Source organism: Coregonus clupeaformis, chromosome 18 (genome assembly GCF_020615455.1).
Source record: "Coregonus clupeaformis isolate EN_2021a chromosome 18, ASM2061545v1, whole genome shotgun sequence".
NCBI lineage: Eukaryota > Metazoa > Chordata > Actinopteri > Salmoniformes > Salmonidae > Coregonus > Coregonus clupeaformis.
In genome coordinates, this window is record NC_059209.1 from 9,078,742 (window position 1) to 9,104,647 (window position 25,906).

At 43.5% G+C, this 25,906-nt stretch overlaps 2 protein-coding genes across 4 annotated transcripts in view; both read right to left on the bottom strand.

Annotated features, from left to right (window-relative positions):
- Positions 1 to 1,748: 1,748 nt before the first annotated feature.
- Positions 1,749 to 3,409, bottom strand: LOC121587256 (protein atonal homolog 1-like). The gene has a single exon (XM_041904170.2). The coding sequence runs from the start codon at positions 3,302 to 3,304 to the stop codon at positions 2,411 to 2,413; it is 894 nt and encodes a 297-aa protein (XP_041760104.1). The 5' UTR covers positions 3,305 to 3,409; the 3' UTR covers positions 1,749 to 2,410.
- A 4,608-nt stretch (positions 3,410 to 8,017) lies between these two features.
- The window catches only part of grid2 (glutamate receptor, ionotropic, delta 2), a 577,776-nt gene continuing 559,887 nt past the window's right edge, over positions 8,018 to 25,906 (bottom strand). Inside the window, exons 15-17 of one of the 3 annotated variants that reach the window (XR_006004078.2) lie at positions 18,897 to 19,137; positions 14,524 to 14,594; positions 10,384 to 10,469 (exon numbers count right to left, since the gene is read on the bottom strand). Coding sequence is in view for 2 of the 3 variants with exons in the window: in XM_041904499.2 (XP_041760433.2) it covers positions 10,041 to 10,469; positions 18,897 to 19,137 (670 nt within the window). In the remaining variant the exon portion in view is untranslated. Of the gene's footprint in view, positions 10,470 to 13,391; positions 14,300 to 14,523; positions 14,595 to 18,896; positions 19,138 to 25,906 lie in introns of those variants that run through there. The other 2 variants (XM_041904499.2, XM_045226775.1) reach the window with 2 other exon arrangements.

Below are 25,906 nucleotides of genomic sequence, written 5' to 3' on the forward strand. Positions count from 1 at the left end.
TTAGGAGTTAGATTAAAGGGTTAAGGTTAGGGGAAGGGGGAAGTTTAGCTAACATGCTAAGTAGTTGCAAAGTAGCTAAAAAGTAGTAAGTAGGCCTAGTTGCAAAGTTGCTAATTAGCTAAAATTGTCTGTGATGAGATTCGAACACGCAACATAGACGCTCGCTTTATACCTTCTTCTTATGTAACAATACCAAAGGTAACATATCATACTAATTTGAGTGTCGCAAATGTACATTTACTATGTTACTTCTAGTCTAAGAGACCAGGCTGCCTATACATGAGAATGTCACTGACAGTCTGCACGGTAGCTTAGTCTAAGCCGAAGATGAATGCATCAAACGAGGGTAAAAGAGTGTAAGTAAATTATTTGGAAAGTGTGTGTGTGAGAGAGAGAGAGAGAGAGAGAGAGAGAGAGAGAGAGAGAGAGAGAGAGAGAGAGAGAGTTTGTGTGTGGCTACTTTGCGAGCAAGCAAGCAGACGTGTGCATGTGCATGGCGGGCTTAGAAAGTGAGTCAAGTCCTGAGGGACATAGATCACAGTGTATGGAGGAGACCCGAGCGCTCACCAGCTGACAGCGCGTGTTTCGATGGCTATCCAACACCTTGGACCACCGCCCTGCCAACAATAGCCTGAAATTAATGCACACTCCGATTACAATTAATTGAATAAATGTCACCAAAACTCCACATTTAAACCAAAATGATTTTAATATTTTAGAGAGAAGTGAAACTGTTGCTCTAAATCCTCAAGTTAGAATGCATCATTGCTGGACCAGAGGCGCAAACATGGAGAGCGAGCGCTTTGAGGACACGTTGTTTAACCATCATTCACTTACATAAATTATCGGAATAATTGAGTGTCTGTGCCTTTGATTGATTTGAGATATTTACATGAAGAGAATACTTAAATATGTATTTTTGTGCGCTCTGTTTCACCAAATCAATGCCCTATCAATGTACTTTAACGATGAAATTAACTTTTACGTAAGTGTCTTTGGCCTAAGTGGTTGGTTTTCTGAGCCTTTAAAGGATACAATGCATTTGCATTTGACACCATTTAACATATTTCAAGCCAACAATCCATATCCTACTAAATATGCACAGAATATGCAGGAAAAGGTGAGACAAAAGAACAACAAAATAAAAGTGTAATTATTAGCATTATACACGAATTAACATGAATATCCACAAGGTCACATAATCGGATTTTGTTATAAATAATGAAGTCAACCTGAAGTCGATTATGGTAGATAGAGCAATAAAAAAAATTAGATGATAGAGTCATATTTAAAAATATATATTAAAAAATATATATGTTAAAAATGACTCCTCTAGAGACATGCTAGGGTTTCTTAATAAATGCATTTGAGAGAATAATAATAATAATAGCTTTCATCATCAGAAAGAAACATATTTTATACCTGTGTTATTAGCTCTTTACACTAGGTTTCATAATGAATATCAGTAAGGCAGGTTATAAGCTAGTTAAGAGTTAATATTCCCCTCATTCCCACAAGTGTTTCTGCATGTCATGCAATGGAAAAATATTTGTTAACATGGTCCTTTATGGAATAGTTGTATGATGGTTGGGATTTTGGAATGTAGGATATGTATTTTTCATCGATTAGGCTAGTATCAACATCTTGAAACACGAAACAACAGAAAATGATGGTTTTCAGTTTGCTTATTTTATTCTCAAAATCAAAAGAAAATAAACCAGTTAATGGTAAACATTTGAAATGACACATTTAATTGGAAAAACAATAGAAAACAATTAGGAATAAATCAACTTAAATCATCCAATGAAAGCAAAGACACATAAATTAATTTAAAGTGAATAGCCAAAAATACAAAAAGAAAAAAAAATGGCTAAATTAAATATCAAATTGGCAGTAAGCCTACTACTACTACTACTACAAACAAAACAGTGGTTCAATAACAAAGTCATGTTGCTCCAAGCCTCTGGCTCGTGTTTTAAAGTGCGCATTGTTAACTTTAGAAGTCGCAATCAAATTCATACAGGGACAATTACAAACAAATAAACAATGAAATCATGAGCAGTATGCTTTAAGGAAAATACAATTACAAAGGTCTGTACATTAGAAATATCAGGCAAATTCTTGGAAGACGGCGTTTTGTCCATGACGTGGGATTGGGAAAGCCCGTGGCAATGGTGCGCGCAACAGTCGACATGGCAAAGGGTCTTTCCCTAGTCCCGATGAGACGGTAAATTCAATTGGCAGAACCGAATTATCTGACATAAAATCATCTTTATCTAACAGTTGATCAAATATAACTCTCAAACCAAACAAAATGATTTTGGAAAGCAATCTATTATCCTATAAAATGTAGGCCTATGCCAGAAGATATGATTGACACGATTTGAAAGTCCCGGGTGAAGTTTAAAAATTAGTGATGGCTGGAAAGTTTGAGTTCAGAGAGCTCGTCTTCGCTCAGGAGCTCCATCTGCATCTCATCTGAGTCACTGAAATGGGAGTGCGGGGAGAACTCTCCGTCACTGCGGTTCGACTGGGGGGAGTCCTTTCTGCTCTCGGAGCTGGAACTGGGTGTCCCGGAGGGAGACCGCATCTCTTGCTCCAGCAAAGCAGAGAACGAGCCGTCTTCGAAGGGGAATGGGATCCCGTTAAGCTGGACCGGTAGCCCAGTGCCTGCGCCCCTTTGGCAGGTGGAGGCGGAGGATCCCCTGGGACTCTCCGTGGCCGACAACAGGTCACACTTTGGCGAGTCCTCACCTGGACCCTGGAGCAGGTCCGCCAGCGCGTTGATGTAGATCTGGGCCATCTGCAGCGTGTCGTATTTGGAAAGCTTTTTGTCATTGTCGAAAGCAGGGATGACACTGCGCAGCTTGTCAAAGGCATGGTTCAAGCCATGCATCCGTCTCCTTTCCCGCGCATTGGCTGCCTGGCGCCGCACCTTCTGCACCCCGTTACCGGGTTTGGATGGAGCTCTCTGTCTGCCCTCCTCGGTGCTCACCGACCCCTTTAGCCGACACAACTCCCGCACTTTGAGCGGACTATTGGAACTCTTTCTAAAGTTTGGGCTGTGGCCGGATGTAGGGGACCCGCCTTCCACGCTGGAGCTGGGCGAGTGCAGCAGGTAGTCGGCGTGTGCCGCACAGGTGCCAGGCTGCACGGGAGCCAGCCAGGCGCGTGGGTCACTGCTGTCCATGAGTGCCAGGCTTGATGGATACTCGATCTGCTCCCCCCTCTCTATTTTCGAGTGCTGCACCTCGCACATCTCCTTCGTGCCTTTGCTCCATTCCTCAACACTGATAACATCCATTTCAAAAAGCTATAAATCAGGTGGCTTGGAGGACGAAAAAACTTAGCAAAATATAAAATGATGTCAAAAACGTTTATTTTGCACACTGTGCTCGCACTGTGTCGCGTGCAGGGCTCCTTCTCTAGTGTCTGAAGGCGCGGCATCGCTTTAAAAAGCGGCACGCGCCTGGGAGCCCCCTTTCTCAGCCGGTCGCGTGGCGCTTTGACCAATAAGAGCACTTGGTGCAGGCGCGTGTTGGCGACCAATGGGAAGTCTCGGAAAACCCGAGAGAGGTTATTATGCCCAGACTGTTTATGATAATGCCTCGGTTTAAAGACTGTTTAACCGCACAAAGGGTCGTCCCTCAGGGCACACGCAGGGATAGAGCTATATGGTTAGGAGTGTGGACAGCTCGAGCTTCAGCTCGTGGACTGTTTGAGGATGTCCATGCACCTGCCCAATACTGCAGGCATGTCAGTGTCTTCTTTGGCTCGTGAAAAACATCTCCAATACTAGAGACAGTAATTTCTAAAGTGGCAATGTAGGCCTATCCCACTGGGGAAAAACTGGTTGAATCAACGTCGTTTCCACTTCATTTCAACCCAAAAAAATCCATGTGATGACAGTTGAATCAACGTGAAAAACGAATTGGATTTGCAAAAAGTCATCAACTTAAGGTCATTTCGTATTTTTTCACCCAACGTTTAACCTAAATCCAATGACATGGTGACATTTTTTGTTGATTTCACATTGAATTCACGTTAGTTCACAACTCAACCAAATGTAAATCAAAACTAGATGTTTAACTGAGGTCTGTGCCCAGTTGTATGCACCTCTTATAAGAGAATACATAGGACTAATATCCAGAAAAAGTGTCACTAAAGCCTGAATTTGTCAAACGAACATGGATGATCATAAAGCCATGTCATAATCATCACCATCATCATCATCATCAAGTTCCTTGTGGCTATAGGGCCTAGCCTACATTTTGTCCCGGTTATAAGTTATTCAACAATTAAATAAAAATAGGTCTAAGGCAAAACTGTTGAAATGCTGACAATATTTTCCATATACAGTGCCTTCAGAAAGTATTCATACCCCTTGACTTATTCCCCATTTTGTTGTGTTACAGCCTGAATTCAAAATTGATTACATTCTCTCACCCATCTACACACAACAGCCCATAATGATAGAGTGAAAACATTAAACATGAAACACATAAATATCTAATTTACATAAGTATTCACACCCCTGAGTCAATACATGTTAGAATCACCTTTGGCAGTGATTATAGCTTTGAGACGTTCTGTGGAAGTCTCTAAGAGCTTTGCACACTTGGATTATGCAATATTTTCCCATTATTCTTAGAAAAATTCTTAAAGCTCTGTCAAATTGGTTGTTGACCATTGCTAGACAACCATTTTCATGTCTTGCCAAAGTTGCCATAGATTTTCATGCAGATTTAAGTCAAAACTGTAACTCGGCCACTCAGGAACATTCACTGTCTTCTTGGTAAGCAACTCCAGTGTAGATTTGGCCTTGTGCTTTAAGTTATTGTCTCCCAGTGTCTGGTGGAAAGCAGACTGAACCAGGTTTTCATCTAAGATTTTGCCTGTGCTTGGCTCCATTCCGTTTCTTTTTTTTATCCTGAAAAACTCCCCAGTCCTTAATGATTAGAAGCATACCCATAACATGATGCAGCCATCACTATGCTTGAAAATATGGAGAGTGGTACTCAGTATGTGTTTTATTGGACTTGCCCCAAACATAACACTTTGTATTCAGGACAAAAAGTTAATTGCTTTTTTAGCAGTATGTCTTTAGTGCCTTGTTGCAAACAGGATGATGAATGTTTTGGAATCTTTTTTTTCTGTACAGGCTTCCTTCTTTTCACTCTGTCAATTAGGTTAGTATTGTGGAGTAACTACAGTGTTGTTGATCCATCCTCAGTTTTCTCCTATCACAGCCATTCAACTCTGTAACTGTTTTAAAGTCACCATTGGCCTCACGGTGAAATCCCTGAGCGTTTTGCTTCCTCTCTGTCAACTGAGTTAGTAAGGACGCCTGTATCTTTGTAGTGACTGGTTGTATTGATACACCATCTAAAGTGTAATTAATAACTTCATCATGCTCAAAGGGATATTCAAGGTCTACTTTTAGATTTTTACCCATCTACCAGTAGATGCCTTTCCTTGCGAAGCATTGGAAAACCTCCCTGGTCTTTGTGGTTGAATCTGTGTTGAAATTCACTGCTAGACTGTGGGATTTTACAGATAATTGTATGTGTGGGGTACAGAGATTAGGTAGTCATTAAAAAAATCATGTAAAACACTATTATTGCACACAGAGTGAGTCCATGCAACTTATTATGTGACTTGTTAAGCACATTTTTACTTCTGAACTTATTTAGGCTTGCCATAACAAAGTGGTTGAATATTTATTGACTCAAGACATTTCAGCTTTTCATTTGTAATTAATTTGTGAACATTTCGAAAAACCTAATTCCACTTTGACATTATGGGGTATTGTGTGTTGGCCAGTGACAAAAAAAATCTTAATTTAATCCATTTTAAATTCAGGCTGTAACACAACAAAATGTGGAAAAAGTCAAGGGCTGTGAATACTTCAACGCACTGCAGCTCCCATGTCCAAAAATCTGTCTATGGGTGAATTTAAGGTAACATTTCCAGACTCATAGAAATTCGCAAATTAATTTAATCCACGAAAAGGGCGCCAACTAAGCAAAGAATATTCCATCCTGGTTCTAGGAACAGAAAACAGTTTGACCAAAGAACTCGGCTCCTGGGGTTCGTGCTCATTGTCAATTCACCGATCCGCTCCTCCATTCTATGAATGTTAAGGCCATCTCGAGTTTCATTTTCTTTTGTACAGGTTCAAAACCTTTTGATCCGGTTTACGGAACGCCCTGTTGGTAAAAGAGCTTCACAGGGATCGGAAAGATGAGCAGGGGGCTCGACAGCGCTTTTACTGTCAGAAGCAGTGGCAAGCGAGGAGGAAGTAGTGTGTGCGTGGAACAGTGCTCCGACAGTGACACTCGCAGCCCACACACACACACACACACACACACACACACGCACACACATGCACACACACACACCCTCATTTTAGACATACCCATTCCCTATACTTCCACTGAACAGTAAAGATCATAGAAGGATAAGAACATTACATATCTAAACGAATGAAGTATACAAATCAGATGGGTATCTCTAAGAATATGAGAAAATATTATAGGCTAGAAATTAGTATCAAATAAATGAACAGCCGAAAAGGTAAGCAGATAGCCTATACGTAAACCAGCCACAATGGCACTTTCTGAACACTCAGTTAAAAAGAAAATAGCGTAGGCTTTTGTAATGTCTTCAGATATTATCTTATTCGAAAGGCTGTATGAGATAGGCCTAAGCGAAAACGGAAACAATTGTAGCCTATAAAAGACTATAGCCTACTGAAAGTTTAGCAATATCAAACATGCGAGACCAGCCCGTCCATGCAGGACAGCGGACAAAATCCCACAATTTCTAAGATTAAATTACATGAATCTTTTCACTTTTTATTCATGTATTCATAAAGCGTCGAGGCTTGGGGACTGGCGCCTAGGTCCGTCTCTCCACCTACAAGCGGCCGTCCAGTGAGCCTGGAATGGCTCCTAAAGCAAACAACAGGTTGGATATTGTAGCTGTCGATTATTAAAGTGTCGCATGCACAATGGCGACTCTATGTTCCATTCGACACGCTTGGGGGACTCTTTGGAAAATGGGCTCAAAATGTGTCCCAGTGGGGGCTTCCAGCGTGATGGAGTCTGCATGCTGCTCACCCCATTCCTGTCTCCGGGGAAACGAGGTGCACTGGAGGGATGCAGAAATAGGCTGATAATAATAACATTACTACTACTATTACTACTAATAACAATAATAATAATAACAATAACACAAATAATCATAATAATAATAGCCTAATAATAATAATGTATTTGTGGACCATTGGTATTTATTTACTTTGGAATTTTAAGGCCTTCATGGAACTGCCAGAATTTCGATGATTAGGTGCCTTTTGTTTTTAGGCACAACTTTAGGCAATGGCAAGTGCAGACCTTGAAAAATATCCTTCATGTTTTATTTTCATATTCCATTTTGTTTAAAAAAGGCTTTATCATACATAAAGTGCTGTGCAAACATGCACGTACTCTCGCTCTCCCTCTCTCAATTCAATTCAAAAGGCTCTCTTTCTCTCTCTTCAGATCAGATAGCGCAACATTGTCTAACAAATGGTTTCCAGTGAAACAGCGCCACTTCATGCTTAAAAATGAAACAACACAATTGCTTGAGTAATAGGTAGCCTATCATAACACCACTAATTTCAAATGCTGACATCTCCTCGAATAGATTCTTCACCATATTGTGAAGATCAGACAAAAATGACTTTTGCAATACCCCACAACAAAAACGATTGGATGGCGTTTCAGACACCATTTCAATACTCCCAAAGTTTCATAAAAGGCACAGAATAACTTCTTCTGAGGTAACAAAAGCACTTCCTTTACACATAAACCAGCAAACCTGGTCCCAGATATGTTTGTGCTCTTGCCTACACTTTATCACTCGTTGTCACGCCAAACATGACAAGTGGTGGCATGATGGCACAAACAGACTGGTTCCCTTGAATTTCCTACGCAGGCCTACGCAGTCACAGCAAAGACTACAAAAACCATACCACTGTAGAAAACAAGTTTATTAGACAAATTATACACAGAAAGCTTTGCCACTTGTAACAGAGGCCTCAGTTTGTTCCGTTTGAATACACATACAACAAAATTGTCCTATATTAAATACTGCACATTATAATCAGTTGAAAATTATCAAGTAATCCTGTATGTTCTATGTATGAAATAAAACATGTTACGGGCATAGCAAGTTGTGCATGCTTCTTTTTAAGAACTTGCCTCCTCTGTTATTGACCAGCAAACCAAAATTAACCCAAGATGACATGAGAAAGCTTATGTGTGGGCTGGATCTGAGGGAAACCAAATGTATAGGGTGACTGCTAACTCAATGCTCATATGATATATTATTTTATTAAACAAAAATAGCATCAACATGTAAAATATACATATTTCATAATGTCTCTGTCATTAATAGTAAATAAAACGTCTTTAAACATTGTCTGTGTCCTATTGTCATTCGACAGTCATACTGCAGGTTAAGAAAATAACATCTAGAACGCTTGCATCAAACACTGCTTCTGTTCTCTACACACAACATTTGCGGTTTATTCTTAAGATAACAAACTGAAAGCTCATTCTAAACAACAAACATTATTAAATATTAATACAGTGTTAGTGAAAAGGTTTGGTTCCTCTTTTCTCTTCACAAAATATATATATTTTGACCCCCTCCCCCCAAACTGCACCTTAATGGCCTCATTTAAACAATTGGCACTTTAAAAAAGTTAGATAAACAGTACCCTTAACATTTAAGAAATGAAGAACAATCTTTCAAAATGACTGCCATCAGCTCTACAGTTCCAATGGCAAGAAATCCTATTGAAGCAGGAGACTGGCAAGGTGAAGCCAGCCTGTACTGATAAGGCTTGTACTGAGGATGTTATCTGAAAGGGGTTCTCCTCACTCTGAGCTCAACTGTTTGCCCTTACAGGTACACAACAGTCAGTTAGTGGACTGGAGAATAAAATGTTACTTTTTTTCTGACTGAGCCCTGGCAGAACAACAAATAAGGTAAAAAAACAACAACTTGAATATGATTAATGATGCAAACCAGAGTAAGACTATAGTAGTCATTTAGCGGTTTTCAAAATTGGCAGAGAAAAACAATTAGACAGCTCTGAACATTTTTTTTTGTTGTTGTGACTTTTTGACCGAACACATTCCACGCATAAAAATTGATTTTGAAGACAAATTCAATAAAATACATACAATAGCCTTAGCTGCTTTTTAAATTCATTTTTCTGTTTTCTTTTATCTCTGTTATTTTCAGTTCCTTTTTGTCCCCTCTATGCGTCTCTCAAGTGTTTGTTTAGAGGCTGAGGCTCTCACCTTGAAATAGACAGCACAGTACAGTTGAGAAGAAATATTCATACTACATACAATCAAATACAGGTCTGTGGGCACTGGTACGGTGCAGTGGAATTGATAGAGCCTTATGTGCACAAAAATGGCGAAGCGTGTCCAGAGCTCAGACGGTGAGGTCTCAGTCTGCAGGGTAGCTGAGCCAATGGACACTCATTTTGGGGCAGATTTCAGATTTGGAGTACAGGCATTGATGAGCAACACCAGAGAACTGAGTGGGATGGAGTCCCATATGGTGAAAGGCAAAGACAAGAACATCCTTCAAATGAACATTGGGTTGTTGCCGATTTGTGGATCTCAAGAACAGACAAGTGTTTTCTGTTGTAAAAAAAACAAATACATACCCTCCTTGTTGTGTCCAAAAGCTTCTTCAGAAAGGCAGTCCTCAAATGCCATGAAATGAAAAAGACAAAACAGAGCCCTGTCACACCCAAAAGATCCCTAGACAACCATGAGAACGACGACAATAAAGCAAATATTCAAGTCCCCAAACTCCTCTCACCACCAGGTTTCAGCAAGACAACCCCCCGCCCACCAAAAAAAAGCAAAGCCCCCCCAAAAATCAGAACTGCAAAAGATTCCTATGTACATATATCTTTTTAAGTGTGTATAATTTCATCTCTCTCTCGCTGTGGCCTACTCCTCCTCGCCTCATATGGATGTACCCCGATCGGGGTCGTTGCCGTAGCCGAAGTTGGGCTGGGGAGTGGGCTGGTAGGGTATGGAGGACATAGTCTTGATGGGGCTGCGGAAGAAGCCTCCGTTGGGGGCTCTCTGCCTGAAGGGCCCCCCAGTCCGGTGGTCCTGCACGGGACCGAAGGCGAAGCCCTGTTGGGCCTTGGCGGACAGGTTGCGGCTGAGGGTCTGGATCTGCTCAGGGATGAAGGTGGTGGTGGTGATGTGCGTGTTGCGGAAGTCGCTGATCTGCTCCAGGGCCTGCCGGTTGGCCGGCATAGAGTCCATGTCCAGGGGCGTCAGGTCAATGGAGGAGGTGGAGAACTGCTTGTGGGGGCTGTCGTCCTCTGTGCACAGGCTGTTAACCCGGTGGTGAAGGTGCTCCAGGTCGATCTCCTTATCATCCTGCAGGGGGGTACAGGGTGTGTGGGGAAGGGGGCGAGGGGAGAGAGAGAGACGTGGCGGAGGACAGGGTCAAAGGAGAGTGAGGGTAAAAGAGGATGGGGAGGAGGAGGGAGAGGAAAAGGAGTGATGGTTGTTAAAGGAGAAAAGTAGGAAAGAAGAAAGGCGAGGACAGAGCGGAGTGAACGAACGGTGAGGTGATAGAAGAGGGTGAGTGCATGGCCAAAGAAAAGTGGAGGATGGGTATGGTTGTAGATCGAGGAGTAGTGAGGACGTCCATTGAGGAAGATCAGGGAAAAAAAGTCAGAGGAGAGGAGAGAAGGAGGAAACGAGGATTGATGAGCGAGGAGGAGAAGAGATCAATGGAGAGGGATGAATGCAGAGGGAAATAGACAAAGATGGAGTGACAGAGAGATGAAGTGAGAGTGAGATGGGATTGAAGTGATGGGCCGAAAGGGAAAGGTAGAGAAAGGTAAGGAGAGGTAGGTAGGGACAGAGAGGCACAGTCTGAGCTGCGGTAAGGAGAACACACAAACAGACAGTGAGGGAAAAAAGGATTTGATCCCCTGCTGATTTTGTACGTTTGCCCACTGACAAAGACATGATCAGTCTATCATTTTCATGGTAGGTTTATTTGAACAGTGAGAGACAGAATAACAACAAAAAAAATCCAGAAAAACGCAGGTCAAAAATGTTATAAATTGATTTGCATTTTAATGAGGGAAATAAGTATTTGACCCCTCTGCAAAACATGACTTAGTACTTGGTGGCAAAACCCTTGTTGGCAATCACAGAGGTCAGACGTTTCTTGTAGTTGGCCACCAGGTTTGCACACATCTCAGGAGGGATTTTGTCCCACTCCTCTTTGCAGATCTTCTCCAAGTCATTAAGGTTTCGAGCCTGACGTTTGGCAACTCGAACCTTCAGCTCCCTCCACATATTTTCTATGGGATTAAGGTCTGGAGACTGGCTAGGCCACTCCAGGACCTTAATGTGCCTCTTCTTGAGTCACTCCTTTGTTGCCTTGGCCGTGTGTTTTGGGTCATTGTCATGCTGGAATACCCATCCACGACCCATTTTCAATGCCCTGGCTGAGGGAAGGATGTTCTCACCCAAGATTTGACGGTACATGGTCCCGTCCATCATCCCTTTGATGCGGTGAAGTTGTCCCTTTGATGCGGTGAAGTTGCCCCTTAGCAGAAAGACACCCCCAAAGCATAATGTTTCCACCTCCATGTTTGACGGTGGGGATGGTGTTCTTGGGGTCATAGGCAGCATACCTCCTCCTCCAAACACGGCGAGTTGAGTTGATGCCAAAGAGCTCGATTTTGGTCTCATCTGACCACAACACTTTCACCCAGTTCTCCTCTGAATCATTCAGATGTTCATTGGCAAACTTCAGACGGGCCTGTATATGTGCTTTCTAGAGCAGGGGGACCTTGCGGGCGCTGCAGGATTTCAGTCCTTCACGGCGTAATGTGTTACAAATTGTTTTCTTGGTGACTATGGTCCCAGCTGCCTTGAGATCATTGACAAGATCCTCCCGTGTAGTTCTGGGCTGATTCCTCACCGTTCTCATGATCATTGCAACTCCACAAGGTGAGATCTTGCATGGAGCCCCAGGCCGAGGTAGATTGACAGTTATTTTGTGTTTCTTCCATTTGCGAATAATCGCACCAACTGTTGTCACCTTCTCACCAAGCTGCTTGGCAATGGTCTTGTAGCCCATTCCAGCCTTGTGTAGGTCTACAATCTTGTCCCTGACATCCTTGGAGAGCTCTTTGGTCTTGGCCATGGTGGAGAGTTTGGAATCTGATTGATTGATTGCTTCTGTGGACAGGTGTCTTTTATACAGGTAACAAGCTGAGATTAGGAGCACTCCCTTTAAGAGTATGCTCCTAATCTCAGCTCGTTACCTGTATAAAAGACACCCGGGAGCCAGAAATCTTTCTGATTGAGAGGGGGTCAAATACTTATTTCCCTCATTAAAATGCAAATCAATTTATAACATTTTTGACATGCGTTTTTCTGGATTTTTTTGTTGTTATTCTGTCTCTCACTGTTCAAATAAACCTACCATTAACATTATAGACTGATCATTTCTTTGTCAGTGGGCAAACATACAAAATCAGCAGGGGATCAAATACTTTTTTCCCTCACTGTATCTACAGGGTCTACAGGGGGTTGCAGCTCCTCTGGAATCCAAACACACACACCGCTAAAGGCAACGTGCTATTAGATTTCAGCGTGCCATGCCGAACAACCAATCAAGCATTAATATGGTCTTATTAATTACTGACCGCTCATTTTGGAGCAAGTCGGTGAGAAAATAGATTACAAATGCGACCCAATGGTCAGACTAGGATTGCAACATATTGTATTACTCATTGTTGCGTAGGCATTAAATGTGCACAGATGCTTACATCTACACACTAGTTAAAGTGCAAGGTAGCTACATTTATTTAATGATTTGTTTTGTGAATCCAGTTAGAGGGGAAAGGGGTTTACCCATCTTTCCCATATGTTCATCTTGAACAAAAACTAGATTTGTAAAAAATTTGTGATACAGACATATAAATAGCACTACTACATCCACATAAAATGATTGGTCCACATATTTGTGATGTTCAAACTCAGAGAGGGGTGTCATGCTTGTGCTGAGAGGAAAGATGCGAGATGATTGTGTCCCTTGTGGGGGTACAGGGAGTGGGGTACTGTTGGATGGAGTTGGAGGAACACATAGCGCTTGCTCCATTTTGGGAGAGGGCATCCCCGGTGGGGGGAACAGACACAGAGTCACAGATAGAGCCTACTGACCATGTGACGTGGAGGGGGGTCTTGCCCCGGTTACCCTCTCCATCTCAGAGGGGGAGGGGGTAGGAGGGGGTACTGTTTGTGGTGATCTGGTCATGCCATACACCCGGGAGAGGGGGATTGAGGAAGGAGGGGAGGTTGAAAGTAAAGGAAAGAGGAAGGAGGTGGTGAGAGAGAACAGTGAGCGACAGAGGGCCAGTCAGTTGACTGCTAGACCCAGGATACCTTATGGGTAACTACCGTACGACGAGAGGACCGGCCTGTTGGATCAACTGAAGAGGGTTCTGTGTAGCAGCACTTTGCTAACACACAAAGCAAAATATAAGACAGAGTTAATAAGTGTTCTAAGAGATTGGCCTCTATTTCAATCAGATGTGTAGGCCTCCATTTTGGGGAGAATTCCTTCATGTTTGATTGGCTCACTTTCATTCATATGAATTGAAATGTACAGATCCATACTGCAGACCTTAGCCAAACATGCATTTCTATAGAGCATAACATGCACCATTACATGACTGCACACAAAACCGTATTATGCTTGGTCAGAGAGAGCATGCTGCAAGCCCTCTAGTGGAGGAAAGGCATCATAGCTCACATATTGGCAGGCAGTGCCAGTGACTAGAAATGTCATCATTGCGATAGTTTTGTTGTTGTCAGCATAAAGCAATAAATATGACAATCTGGGTTGTATTCTACAACCGAATGGTTCGAAATTGCTCTAACAAGAATCTCACAGTATCCGCTCCTATTTAAAGGTCCTGTCTTAGGTATAACCTGGAGGTGGGAGGAGAGGAAGCGAAAGTGGTCATTCTCATTTTATGGGTGAGTTGGGAGGGGTCGTCGTTGGGTTCGACCGTGTGCTGGACGATCAAGGCACATGGGATGTCACAGCATGCGGGTGACTGGGGGTAATGGGGGGAGGGGGCGGTCCTGAGAGTGGTGAGGGGGATGTCGTTGGGGGTGTCATGTTGGTGGTGGCATGGTTCAGCTTGCCTGGCGGAAGTGCCATCGGCCTGTGTCTGTGTATGTGTATTTGTGGGGGTTTGTGCAAGGACAGAGAGACAGCGACAGACGGACAGACGGACAGAGAAAGGATGAGAGCAGGCAAATGGGAGGATGAAGGAGGGATTTTGTCGGAGGAGAGGCGGGGGTGAGTAGAAAAGACAGCACAGTCAGCCCATACACACACACACACACTCTGTGGAGGTTTTTTACGTCCGAGGAGGAGCCTTCGAAGATATACCTGGAAAGTTGAAAAATGGCATTTTGTATTGCTCTCCCTCGCCCGCTTTACCCTCAACACAGTGTACTTATCTACAAAACAAAACCAAAAGGGAATGAGAGCTTTCAGCCAGCAGGGACAGTAAATCAGACATGATCAAACATTTTGTGCTCAACATTGTGAACAAAGTGGCCGTCCATTGTGTGTAGTGTCCCACCCTCCCTTCCTTTCATCACACACTGTATATAGCCAGACAGATCCACCACCCACCACCCAAACGACTCCAAGTAACATCAACATCTGTGGTACATGTATATAGCCACAGAAGCACAGGCGTACAATATAGCAGCAAAGGAGATGCATTGGTGGACAGAGGATAAGGATTGAATGTAGAATTTCCTTTGTGTTATTCTATAACTGCCCTGTACTGTGTCATGTATTTTACGTTTTGTGTGGACCCTGGGAAGAGTAGCTGCTGAATGAGTAACAGCTAATATGGAGCCTAATAAACTTAACTAAACTGGTTAAAAGCCAGAGTGGGCCATACTGTGTGTAGCCTATTTTACTGTTGTGCCTATGAGCAAGGGACCTATCCCAACACTAACATGAACTAACGTATTTGCTAGATATGTCAAAATGCATCTGGCAATCTGTTTGTGTTGGAAATGAATCCTGCAACATTGAAGGATTGAAATGCTTTCATTTAAGAGACCCCCAATACCCAAATCCTATATCTGCTTGGTGGGTAGAGTTTAGTAAAGCCTCACTGGAGTGTGTGCGTGACCAGTAGTAGAGGACTAAATCTACTGAACTCTAGTCATCACATGGAGGCCTCATCACAGTGTTAATCATTACACAACACATCACACAACACAACAAAACACAACACAGAGACGCAACACAGAAACACTGACAGTGATCACATAGAAGCAGAGGCCTGAACAGGGATGTCCAGTATGCAGCATTCATGCACCAGGAGGACAACTGAGATACAAACAGCTCGTCCCCAGGCAGCTAACGTGGTTTTGGGTTGGAGCTCAGTGGGAGCTGTGTGTTTGTGGACTGTGTGTGTGTGTGTGTGTTTATTCCCATAGAGTAGTAATACATGATTATGATTATTATTATTGTTTAATCTTTAGGTGACCATTTTGTTTATTGCAACTGATGAAGGAAAAGGAGAATGGAAGTATTGGAAATCATCGAGGCGTTATGCAAAACGGACAACAAACGGGACAAGGTAGACATTTGACTCAGTTCAATTGGATATCTTGAAAGGGTTGGAGCATTTTAATTCAATTGCGACAAGCCTAATGCAATTGATATCATATTACTGATAGCAGCTGTGACATTCCTCTGTGTTTGTTGGTGTGCGTATGCTTGTATGCACGCTGTAAGCTTGTTGTATGTCTGTCTGTGTGTGAGAGAGCTAAGGAGCATTTATACTATGGCTCCATTCTAATTGGCACATTATTCCAGACATAGTGCACTACCTTTGACCAGAGACTAATGGTTTCAAGCCCTGGTCGAAAGTAGTGCACTATAAAGGAAATAGGGTGCCATTTGGGATGATTCCTATATTGAGGACCGGAGGGAAGGGCCATTCCTAATGAGAAAGGGCAGTAGTGCAGTATATTGAGGAAGCTGATGGCTCCTAGTGATATCCTCTTGACTGCAGACACACTGGGTCACTCTGACACACTGCACTGGGCCCAGCAGGATGTGACCTCACCACCACCATCCCGCCGACCGTAACCACGGTCCGTAACCACGGTCACCAGCGTCGCTGTGGGCCATGGGCAGGGTGAAGTGTAGGGCTCAACTAAACAACATGGCTAAGACACCACTACCTTCACCATGGCATCTTTAGGCTACCACTACAACCCTTGGATTCCGTAAATGGTATAAAGTCCAACGTTTATAATGCAGCACTCTATATCCAGTTTCATGTGAATTAGCCAAATCAGTTCAATATTCAAAGAGGGTGAGGGCTCGCAACAGATCACTACTACCTTCCAGCTGTTTACTAAACTCTCTCTTTAAAATCCATGCCATGCAAATACAGTTTTTTGAACAATGCAACTAATATCCAAGCAGTACCTAACCAAAGTAAAGGTCAATTCTGATAGGACTATTTGAGTGCTAAATTAAGTGATGGGCTAATCACATTGATTTCTCAATGCTGTCCATTACAAAGACCTTGAACCCCAGGCACCAACACGCTGGTCAGTCAGGGTCCCTGTATTGAAGGGTAATAAAGATGGCAGGGGGCTACTGGGCTTCTTTGTCTATGACCACTGGCCAGACAGGCTCACTAGTTAACCTGACACATGAAAGCTGCTGTGAGTGCAGGGGGTCATGGGTAGTGGGTAGAGGGGGATAGAAAGCTGGGGTGGGGTGCTATGATGGGGAACAGACTTGAGACGACACAGGCCTCGCTGCCTTGATCAAAAGCTTTCATTATTGTTGAGGTGAAGAGATGAAACAGGCATTCTGTTGAGCACCCGGCTTCCTGTGGCGTGGCTATGATGTCGTGACCCAGTCGGAACACAACATACAGACACCAGCTGAGAGGACAGGATAGGAGGGGATAGGAGAGGTGGGAAGGGGAGGAGAGGAGAGCATGGCAGAGGGGTTATAGATGAGGGTGTGTGCATGTTGGTTGTGACTTGATAGGTGGGTTGAGAGGGATCTCTGCAACTTGGGAAATTAAATGCGAAATTTAAGAAAGTATAATGTTAATGGAGTAAAACTATTATTTTAGCGGTAAACTGACCCTCATTCTAAGATTTGCTTTACTTTATTACAAAATGCATTTTCAAAACAATTATCCTAAATTAGTGCCACTCCATGCATGGCTTGATTTAATTTGTGATTCTAATTTATACAGGACTTATGAACACTAAACAGGGTATGACAATATTTATTTTCCATAATTGCATTACTCTCTGCTCGTTAGTACATTTGCATTTCATATCAGCTTTGCTGAGTAGGATTTCACAGTCCTCGAGACTCAGGGCCAATCATTTCCATAACGACTTTGCTTAGGTTTGGAAGTGATAAAAACACCTTGGCTATGCCTACCTGCTCATTAGGGGGATTAGTGGAAGAAGAGATATGACAGAAAGAGAGATAGGAAAGAGCAATTATTGTGCTATGCATGGCTGTACCTTGTGTGAGCAGTCAGATGTACAGGGGAGATCAAAATTCACTACAGCCCTTTAACATTGGATACGTTTCGGTTTCAAGCTGGTGCGCCCTCTTCTCTGTGACTCTATGGTGTAGTTAACACAAGAGTCTGCATTTATGTCTCTGTCCAGAAACGGACTGGACAGAGACACAAATGCCAGATGGACTGGTCCATTTTTAGCCTAGTGGGCCTGTCTAAATTGGGATTTTGCGCTGAATGGTCCTTATTTGAGGGCCTTGAGGGGAAAAAAATATGCCGGTTTGTGGGCCTCGATGAAGAGAATTAGCCAGTTTGTTAGGAATTCCTGCGCCGATTTCTGGTCCCAGTCTGTCCCTGTCTCTGTCTGGGTTAGACCATGCTGGAGCAATCCCATAGGCTGTCTTTATACTACCGTAAATATGTGGCATAAAAATACTTTATCTTTGAGGAATCAGACTTTCAAGGAAATATTTAGATAGACACTTTCCAAACACCTTTTGTCTTTTGAGTGACTAACTGTTGCTGCAATTGATGATGCTCATGGTGGTCTAACCCCTGAAACCATGACCATTCTAGTCAGTGTAGCTTGTGTGAGCTTCCGGCCCCTTTCCTTTTATTAATTTTACAAATACACTTGAAACTGGTGACATTTCACCCAAACCCCCTCAAATACTACAGTATGTGTGTGTCCCAAATGGCACCCTATTCCTTATATAGTGCACTTCTTTTGACCAGAGTCATATGGACCCTGGTTGTCCTTGTCAAAAGTAGTGGACTCCATAGGGAATAGGGTGCCATTTGGGACGCATTCTATGTCATGTGCAATCACAGCAACAGATGTCAGTTAAGTTGATCATACAGTATTTTCTGAAAAGAGGTTTGTTCCCATGCCTTACGTAGTTCCAGTGGCATAGAGAGAAAACCCTGGAGTGTGCCGGAGTTTCACTGTGTTCATCTTCTCAAATGCCAAATGTTTGTTTATTGTCCGTCCTAACCAGCTGGCCAGGGACAGCTTTGACACCACAGCAAGGGACAGACCACTTGACTGACAGGTCAACGACAACTCTCCTGACTACGTACAAACATCTGTTACATCATGACACTGACACCATGTACAGTAGACATGACAGCCATGACATACAGCCGGAAAACAGAGCGTTCAAGTCAAGTGTTACAAGACCCCCAGACACAGACCCCACAACCACCCTGGCCTCCCCCAGCTCCTCACCTCTTTGGAGGGGACTCGTGAGCCCTTCCTCCTTGTCCACCAGGTCTCCACCATGGCGATGAGACAGGAGAGCACCACACCGGCCGCCAGCACGCAGAACACGCCGGCGAAACTGTGGATGTCCAGGGCGCTGCCGCGGTGTTTGGTGTGCACCGCCGAGTACAGGTCACACGGGCTGTCCCGGGGCCACCACTTCAGCTTCAGGATGTCCATGTCCCCGTTCTGTTGCAGCTCCAGGATCCTGACACACACACACGGATAGACGCACACACAAGCGCACATGCATGCACGGACAGACGGACGCGCGCACACAGATACACACACAAACAAATTGAGTACTATGTTATTGTCTGCAGGTGTATACAGGAACAGGACCCGCATCATATTTTCTTCAGGTTGTAGGTTATGATCTATTTCCCCTTATGAGTAAGTAGCTTAGACTCAGAGCCATATTTATTAGGTACACCCATCTAGTACTGGGTCGGACCCCCCTTTGCCTCCAGAACAGCCTGAATTCTTCGGGACATGGACTCTACAAGGTGTGACATTCAAACGCTGCTCAATTGGTATTAAGGGACCTAACGTGTGCCAGGAAAACATTTCCTACACCATTACACCACCACCACCAGCCTGTACCGTTGACACCAGGCAGGATGGGGCCATTGACTCATGCTGCTTACGCCAAATCCTGACTCTACCATCAGCATGACGCAACAGGAACTGGGATTCATCAGACCAGGCAATGTTTTTCCACTCCTCAATTGTCCAGTGTTGGTGATTGAGTGCCCGCTTCTTCTTGTTTTTAGCTGATCGGAGTGGAACCTGGTGTGGTCGTCTGCTGCAATAGCCCATCAATGACAAGGACCTACGAGTTGTGCGTTTCCGAGATGCCGTTCTGCACAACACTGTTCTACTGCCCTGTTATTTGTCTGTTTGTGGCCCACCTGTTAGCTTGCTCAATTCTTCATATTCTCCTTCGACCTCTCTCATCAATGAGCTGTTTTCGCCCACAGGACTGCCGCTGACTGGATGTTTTTTGTTAGTCGCACCATTCTCGGTAAACCCTAGACACTGTCGTGCATTAAAAGCCCAGGAGGCTGGACATTTCTGAGATACTGTACCCGGCACACCTGGCACCGACAATCATACCACGCTCAAAGTTTCTTAGGTCACTTGTTTTGCCCATTCTAATGTTAAATCGCACAGTAACTCAGAGCATGTGCAGACCAGCTGGCTGGAGTGTTAACGGACATATTCAATCTCTCCCTTTCCCAGTCTGTTTTCCCACTTGCTTCAAGATGTCCACCATTGTTCCTGTACCCTAGAAAGCAAAGGTAACTGAACTAAATGACTGTCGCCCCGTAGCATTCACTTCTGTCATCATTAAGTGCTTTGAGAGGCTAGTTAAGGATCATATCACCTCTACCTTACCCGACACCCTAGATCCACTACAATTTGCATACAACAGGTCCACCAATGGTGCCATCGCACTGCACACTGCCCTATTCCATCTGGACAAGAGGAATACCTATGTAAGAATGCTGTTCATCGACTACTGCTCAGCCTTCAACACCATAGTGCCCTCCAAGCTCATCACTAAGCTTGGGGCCCTGGGTCTGAACCCCGCCCTGTGCAACTGGGTCCTGGACTTCCTGACGGGCCACCCCCAGATGGTGAAGGTAGGCAACAACACATCCGCTACGCTGATCCTCAACACAGGGGCCCCACATCGGTACATGCTCAGTAGCCTCCTGTGCTACCTGTTCATCCATGACTGCGTGGCCACGCACGCCTGGAAGAGTGGTGCCAGGAATACAACAACCTTATTTTAGTCTAGCCAGAGCCATATAAACTGAGAGTACAAAACATTTCCATGACATAGACTGACCAGGTGGAAGCTATGATCCCTTACTGATGTCACTTGTTAAATCCACTTCAATCAATGTAGATGAATGGGAGGAGACAGGTTAAATAAGGATTTTTAAACCTTGAGACAATTGAGACATGTGTGCCATGCAGAGGGTGAATGGGCAAGACAAAATATTTAAGTAACTTTGAATGGGGTATGGTAGTAGGCACCGGTTTGAGTGTGTCAAGAACTGCAACACTGCTGGGTTTTTCACGTGCTCAACAGTTTCCCGTGTGTATCAAGAAAGGTCACCACCCACAGGACATCCAGCCAACTTGACACAACTGTGGGAAGCATTGGCATCAACATGGGCCAGCATCTCTGTGGAACGCTTTCGACTCCTTGTAGAGTCCATGCCATATTTATGACTCTGGCTAGACTAAAATAAGGTTGTTGTATTCAAAGGCAAGCACTGAGTATGATTCATGTCATTCACATTGTATGATGATCTGAGGGGTGAATCTCAATTCTATTTCCTGGATTCCTCGCATCCTCTCTCCTCGCCTCCTTCTCAAAAGACATTGGAGGAGAAGGTCAGAGAGGAAACCTTGAATCTTCTCCTCCAATGCAAGAGAGGACACTTGGAATCAAGAAAATACATGAGATTCACCCTGATTCTCTGCAGTTGTTTGAATGGTCCTACAACACTAGAGGGCAATATCGGACAAATAATGGTGCCACAGACTGACAGCTGTTATTATAAGAAATATGAATATGTTTTGTAGCAGAGTATAGGTACTTTTCTCTAATGACATTATGCTGTCCAGCTAAAGCAAATTAATTATGACATCCAATAAAAACCCTCAAAGGTTGATTGGAGGCTTCTGTTAATTTACGGAACTATATTTCAGAGGTCTGGCTTGCGGTATCGCAGAAAACAAAATGAACAGCCCGCACACGGACACAGACACACGAGTGACTTGAATGACAAAGCTTATCTTTGACTCTGCCTCTACAAAGTATAACATGTAAAAAAATGCTGCCAATCTATCTCAAATGCAAATGTATTGAAATGGTAGTTTACATAATTGGAAAATGAATGATGGCAGAGGAGAACATCTTATTTCAATAACATATCATTCTCTATTATAGACATTATTTTAACCTCTCGACTCCTTTGGAACTAGAAGGCACACATGGACAGCTTGCCAGATAATACATGGTTGGAATAAAGTGTTTGAGAGATAAATCCTCAGATAGGCACATATAGAACTGTAAGGTCTGATTTGGGATTACTGTTGGGAGACTAAGGGATCTTATTTAGATAAGCCCCACATAACAGATTACTCAAAGATGGCTCAGATGGAATCAAAAAAGAGGACTACATGCGAGTGAAACGTCCAATCAGAAACAGAGACAACATATTGGAGGAAATGTCATCATGATTCCTCAAAGTCGGTCTAAGATTTGAGCTCGACGATTGATACTGTAGTTGTTACGCTGCTGACAAAGACAGGCTCGAAAAGGAAAACAATGGAAAGAGGGATTGCACTCAATCTAATGGAATGGAATGAGGGAGATACCTCAGTTATCAAATGCACTCAATCTAATGGAATGGAATGAGGGAGATACCTCAGTTATCAAATGCACTCAATCTAATGGAATGGAATGAGGGAGATACCTCAGTTATCAAATGCACTCAATCTAATGGAATGGAATGAGGGAGATACCTCAGTTATCAAATGCACTCAATCTAATGGAATGGAATGAGGGAGATACAGTGGGTAAAAAAAGTATTTAGTCAGCCACCAATTGTGCAAGTTCTCCCACTTAAAAAGATGAGAGAGGCCTGTAATTTTCATCATAGGTACACGTCAACTATGACAGACAAAATGAGATTTTTTTTCTCCAGAAAATCACATTGTAGGATTTTTAATGAATTTATTTGCGAATTATGGTGGAAAATAAGTATTTGGTCAATAACAAAAGTTTCTCAATACTTTGTTATATACCCTTTGTTGGCAATGACACAGGTCAAACGTTTTCTGTAAGTCTTCACAAGGTTTTCACACACTGTTGCTGGTATTTTGGCCCATTCCTCCATGCAGATCTCCTCTAGAGCAGTGATGTTTTGGGGCTGTTGATGGGCAACACGGACTTTCAACTCCCTCCAAAGATTTTCTATGGGGTTGAGATCTGGAGACTGGCTAGGCCACTCCAGGACCTTGAAATGCTTCTTACGAAGCCACTCCTTCGTTGCCCGGGCGGTGTGTTTGGGATCATTGTCATGCTGAAAGACCCAGCCACATTTCATCTTCAATGCCCTTGCTGATGGAAGGAGGTTTTCACTCAAAATCTCACGATACATGGCCCCATTCATTCTTTCCTTTACACGGATCAGTCGTCCTGGTCCCTTTGCAGAAAAACAGCCCCAAAGCATGATGTTTCCACCCCCATGCTTCACAATAGGTATGGTGTTCTTTGGATGCAACTCAGCATTCTTTGTCATCCAAACACGACGAGTTGAGTTTTTACCAAAAAGTTATATTTTAGTTTCATCTGACCATATGACATTCTCCCAATCCTCTTCTGGATCATCCAAATGCACTCTAGCAAACTTCAGACGGGCCTGGACATGTACTGGCTTAAGCAGGGGGACACCTCTGGCACTGCAGGATTTGAGTCCCTGGCGGCGTAGTGTGTTACTGATGGTAGGCTTTGTTACTTTGGTCCCAGCTCTCTGCAGGTCATTCACTAGGTCCCCCGTGTGGTTCTGGGATTTTTGCTCACCGTTCTTGTGATCATTTTGACCCCACGGGGTGAGATCTTGCGTGGAGCCCCAGATCGAGGGAGATTATCAGTGGTCTTGTATGTCTTCCATTTCCTAATAATTGCTCCCACAGTTGATTTCTTCAAACCAAGCTGCTTACCTATTGCAGATTCAGTCTTCCCAGCCTGGTGCAGGTCTACAATTTTGTTTCTGGTGTCCTTTGACAGCTCTTTGGTCTTGGCCATAGTGGAGTTTGGAGTGTGACTGTTTGAGGTTGTGGACAGGTGTCTTTTATACTGATAACAAGTTCAAACAGGTGCCATTAATACAGATAACGAGTGGAGGACAGAGGAGCCTCTTAAAGAAGAAGTTACAGGTCTGTGAGAGCCAGAAATCTTGCTTGTTTGTAGGTGACCAAATACTTATTTTCCACCATAATTTGCAAATAAATTCATTAAAAATCCTACAATGTGATTTTCTGGAATTTTTTATCTCAATTTGTCTGTCATAGTTGACGTGTACCTATGATGAAAATTACAGGCCTCTCTCATCTTTTTAAGTGGGAGAACTTGCACAATTGGTGGCTGACTAAATACTTTTTCCCCCCACTGTACCTCAGTTATCAAAACGCAGTCAGCAATTCCGTCAAACATATTCAATTACATCAATCTCGGAAATCATCCAAGTGGTGAGATTTTTCAAGTATGGGTGTTTGCTTGCTTGTCAATATTTCCGAATACTTGATTGTCATTTATTCCCTTACAGTGCACAGAAATGTGTGTTTTGCTTTTTAACCCAACCCCCTGTCACACGCACAAACGCACACACGCACGCACACATACACACACACAAACAAACACACGACGGATGCATTTTTACAGAAAAGAACTGGAAAAAAGTGATCATACTTTAGAGTAAACAAAACACTTGAGATCGTAGAAGAAAGAAGAAGAAAAGAAGCTTCAAAGAAGCTCAGTCAATGTGGAAAGCTACCGTGAGCGCTTAGTCGTTTATCACTGCCTACATGCACTAATTGGAGTAATATGGTAATATCGTCAACATTTTTCAGCATGTTTTATCTCTGTGGAAATGTTGCTTTTATTGCAATATTTTGCTCCAAAACAGATATATCACATCAAGTTGTTAATTCACATTTTTGTAATTTAGCAGACGCTCTTATCCAGAGTGACTTACAAGAGCAATTCGGGTTAAGTGCCTTGCTCAAGAGCACATCGACAGATCTTTCACCTAGGGTTTTCGAACCAGCGACCTTTCGGTTACTGGCCCAACACTCTTAACTGCTAGGCTACCTGCCACCTTACGTACACCTCATGTTGGATACACAAAATAAGACATGTTTTCATTTACATTACAAAATGATTTATTCTATTGCAGCAACTATTAAGATCTGTCTCCTATGCATCTAGTGTACTCACAGCACACTGTGACTTCCAAAGAGAACTATTTGTGTTTCAACTTAGCTACCATGAGCCATACACATGCAATACAAAAGAAGCATCCCCTCCTCCTTCCCACTCCACACCCCAATTATACTGTATATGTCACCCCACGGCGAGATGGAGTGAAGGAGCGGGAATGGAGCAATTGAGGGCTTGCGGTCCCCCAGGTGCTGTGCAATGGTGACAGGAGGTATCACCCAAAAGATGAGCTCCAACTGGGGCTAGAGAAATGTCACCTCCAAGGTGACTGGATGGCTGATCTGGGCCTGTACATAATAAGAACAGCCTTGTCACTCTCAACCCCCGTGTCATTCTAGTGACTGTGACTGGGTCAGGGGTTCACCAATGTGTCACTTCGGGTTAGTTATAAAATGTTTAGCCTTCGTTAGACTGACCGTGTGCTATTTCAAAGAACACAATAGGTGAACAGACTGCATGACTGTGTGTGTGTGTGTGTGCAGTAGGTTGGTTGGTGTTTTCCTCTTTCAGGCTCTCCATGACCTGGGCTGTAGAGAACTCTGAATAGTGACCTAGCTCTAGTCCATAACCGATTACCGATCACTAGTGGTAGGTGGGAAGATCTGTACCCTACCAGCTCTCACAGTCTCACGTCAGAATTAGACGTTCATCCATGTTTCTCAAACGTCAAATTTCGAAGTGGTTCCAAAGGTTTGGGATAGGCTTAAAGCAAAAATATATAAAAACAACTTTCTATCGCTGGATTCGAATGCAAAACCGAAACCTACTTGAAGGTAACAGCGCTCACTGTTGCCCCTAGTGGCCGGTTTCCACGTCATCTCCCGACGTCCTCAGACCTGGATGGACGTTGAATACTGACTTGTATCCCGGGTGACCTGGCTGCTGTACCAGCCAGCCTTTCTGCCTCTTGGGCTCTGCATGGCGATTAGTGTGGACTACTGGAGTGGTTGCC

Bases quoted from the DNA above. Each gene is read 5' to 3' on its own strand.
- LOC121587256 (XM_041904170.2), bottom strand. From the start codon at position 3,304: ATGGATGTTATCAGTGTTGAGGAATGGAGCAAAGGCACGAAGGAGATG.